The sequence below is a fragment of the Sphaeroforma arctica genome (assembly GCF_001186125.1).
Source record: "Sphaeroforma arctica JP610 unplaced genomic scaffold supercont1.803, whole genome shotgun sequence".
Taxonomy (NCBI): Eukaryota; class Ichthyosporea; order Ichthyophonida; genus Sphaeroforma; species Sphaeroforma arctica.
In genome coordinates this window covers 8725-10536 of record NW_014039755.1, presented here as the reverse complement: position 1 = coordinate 10536, position 1812 = coordinate 8725, and the positions used below count along the sequence as shown (strand labels likewise).

Sequence of the window (1812 nt, the reverse complement as noted above, 5' to 3'; positions counted from 1 at the left end):
AGTCGTACGTGGTTATGTATATAGTCGTACGTGGTTACATATATAGTCGTACGTGATTACGTATATAGTCGTAGGTGATGGGTGTTGTGTATCTACTGCCAATGAATGGGAATGAGTGGCCTGAGTGTTGGTGCTGTGGTCTGGGTGGGCGAGTGTGTGGCACTGTGTGTGTGTGTTGCGTTATGCAGTCACTTGCGCTGTTGTTGCTTAACCTTGTTGTGGACTAGTCTAGTCTTCGTTACCTGCTGTTGTCGTTGGTGTGTTTGGTTGTCTTGTTTTGGACTATTCTAGTCTTCGTTACCTGCTGTTGTCGTTGGTGTGTTTGGTTGTCTTGTTTTGGACTATTCTAGTCTTCGTTACCTGCTGTTGTCGTTGGTGTGTTTGGTTGTCTTGTTGTGGACTAGTCTAGTCTTCGTTACCTGCTGTTGTCGTTGGTGTGTTTGGTTGTTTTGATGAGCCGTTTCATTACAGCTACTGGTCATTGTTCTCTCATTCTGCTCAACGGATATATGTCGGGCTTGCTTTAGGGTTTTAAGTTTTAGGGTTTAAGGTTTTGGCTCTAGGCTTTTAGACTGGCGAATTGGCTCACATTCTGGTCTTGTGCCTTGCAGTTCACAACACACACAGGTGAGTCTGTCCAAATTAGTACATGATGTGGGGGAACCCATCATCGTCAAGTTCTCCGCCGCAGCCAACCACAAAGACATCACCATCAACGGCGTCCACATCATCCAGGACGTGCTAGTAAGTGCAGCGCCACACAGTGGGTTTAATGTACAGTTATTAAAAGTGTTCGAAAAGTTTTGATCGAGTTTGGAAATTGAATGAGGTTTGGCACCGAGTTTCTTTATGAGGAACGAGTTTCAAATCGGCGTTTCAAAACTCGTAGCAAAACCAAAACCAACAAAATACTCATTGAGTCACGAGTTTACGACAGATTTGACACGAGACCAAAACTTTTACAACAATTTGATATATGTAGTTATTATTTACATACAAGGGAATCACGAGATTAGGCCGACCAGCGGAAAACCTTTTCCAAAGTGTGGCCAAAATGTTTTTGAGAGTAAGAACAAAAAACGGAAATTACATATAGAGGGGTTTATAAATATTTTGGGTTGTAGAGAGTAAAAAAACAGGCCGAAATCGATTGATTGCATTGGATGTGAAACTCAACCTGTTTTCGTAGTGAATAGTGTTACTTGAACGCGAAAGCGAAGCGCAGATAGAGATAGTTATGCGTTGGGTCTGTGTTGTTTGGTGTACTTCCGTGTCCGCTAGTCATCAGGGTTTTAGGGTTTGGGGCGTGCAAATCAACTGCAAAGCTTTGCGCTTTGTTCTGTTGTGGTTTATACCAACAGAGCGAAACAGTACAGACGAGTGCGTTGGGTGCTACCATTACTACCTAGGCCTAAACCCTATAAACCTTACAACCCCGGAATCATTCTATTTTCTAATGCTGTTTATTTGCCCCTCTGCAGTTGGGCGACAAGAAGATCTCTGTGGCTGTGCATTCATTGCTCAACCCTAAAATAGCCGAGAGCAGCTATGACTCTAAACAAAAGGTGAGTCAGCAACAACAGTCCAACCACGTTTGCTAAACTCTAAAACCCTAATGTTACTCGCAGTTGCAACATCGCAACTGTCTGTGCCTCTTAGAACGCACCAGTGTGCGTGCAGCTGTTCATTCAACACAACACATGCCGCAGAATCTAGTCATTGTATCGCCACACCAGTCGATTGTTTACAACCCTAGAACCTTACCGTCGATTGCTTCTAAAACCCTAAAACCCTGAAGTCGATTGCTAAGTG

General features: G+C 43.7%; 1 protein-coding gene across 1 annotated transcript; it reads left to right on the top strand.

Moving 5' to 3' along the window:
• Positions 1-1601, top strand: SARC_08680 (hypothetical protein; the record flags this gene model as incomplete). Its single annotated transcript, XM_014297331.1, has 3 exons — positions 1-138; positions 628-744; positions 1482-1601. Exons 1-3 carry the CDS (start codon positions 106-108, stop codon positions 1599-1601), a joined length of 270 nt encoding a protein of 89 aa, XP_014152806.1. The 5' UTR covers positions 1-105.
• Between the last annotated feature and the right edge of the window lie 211 nt (positions 1602-1812).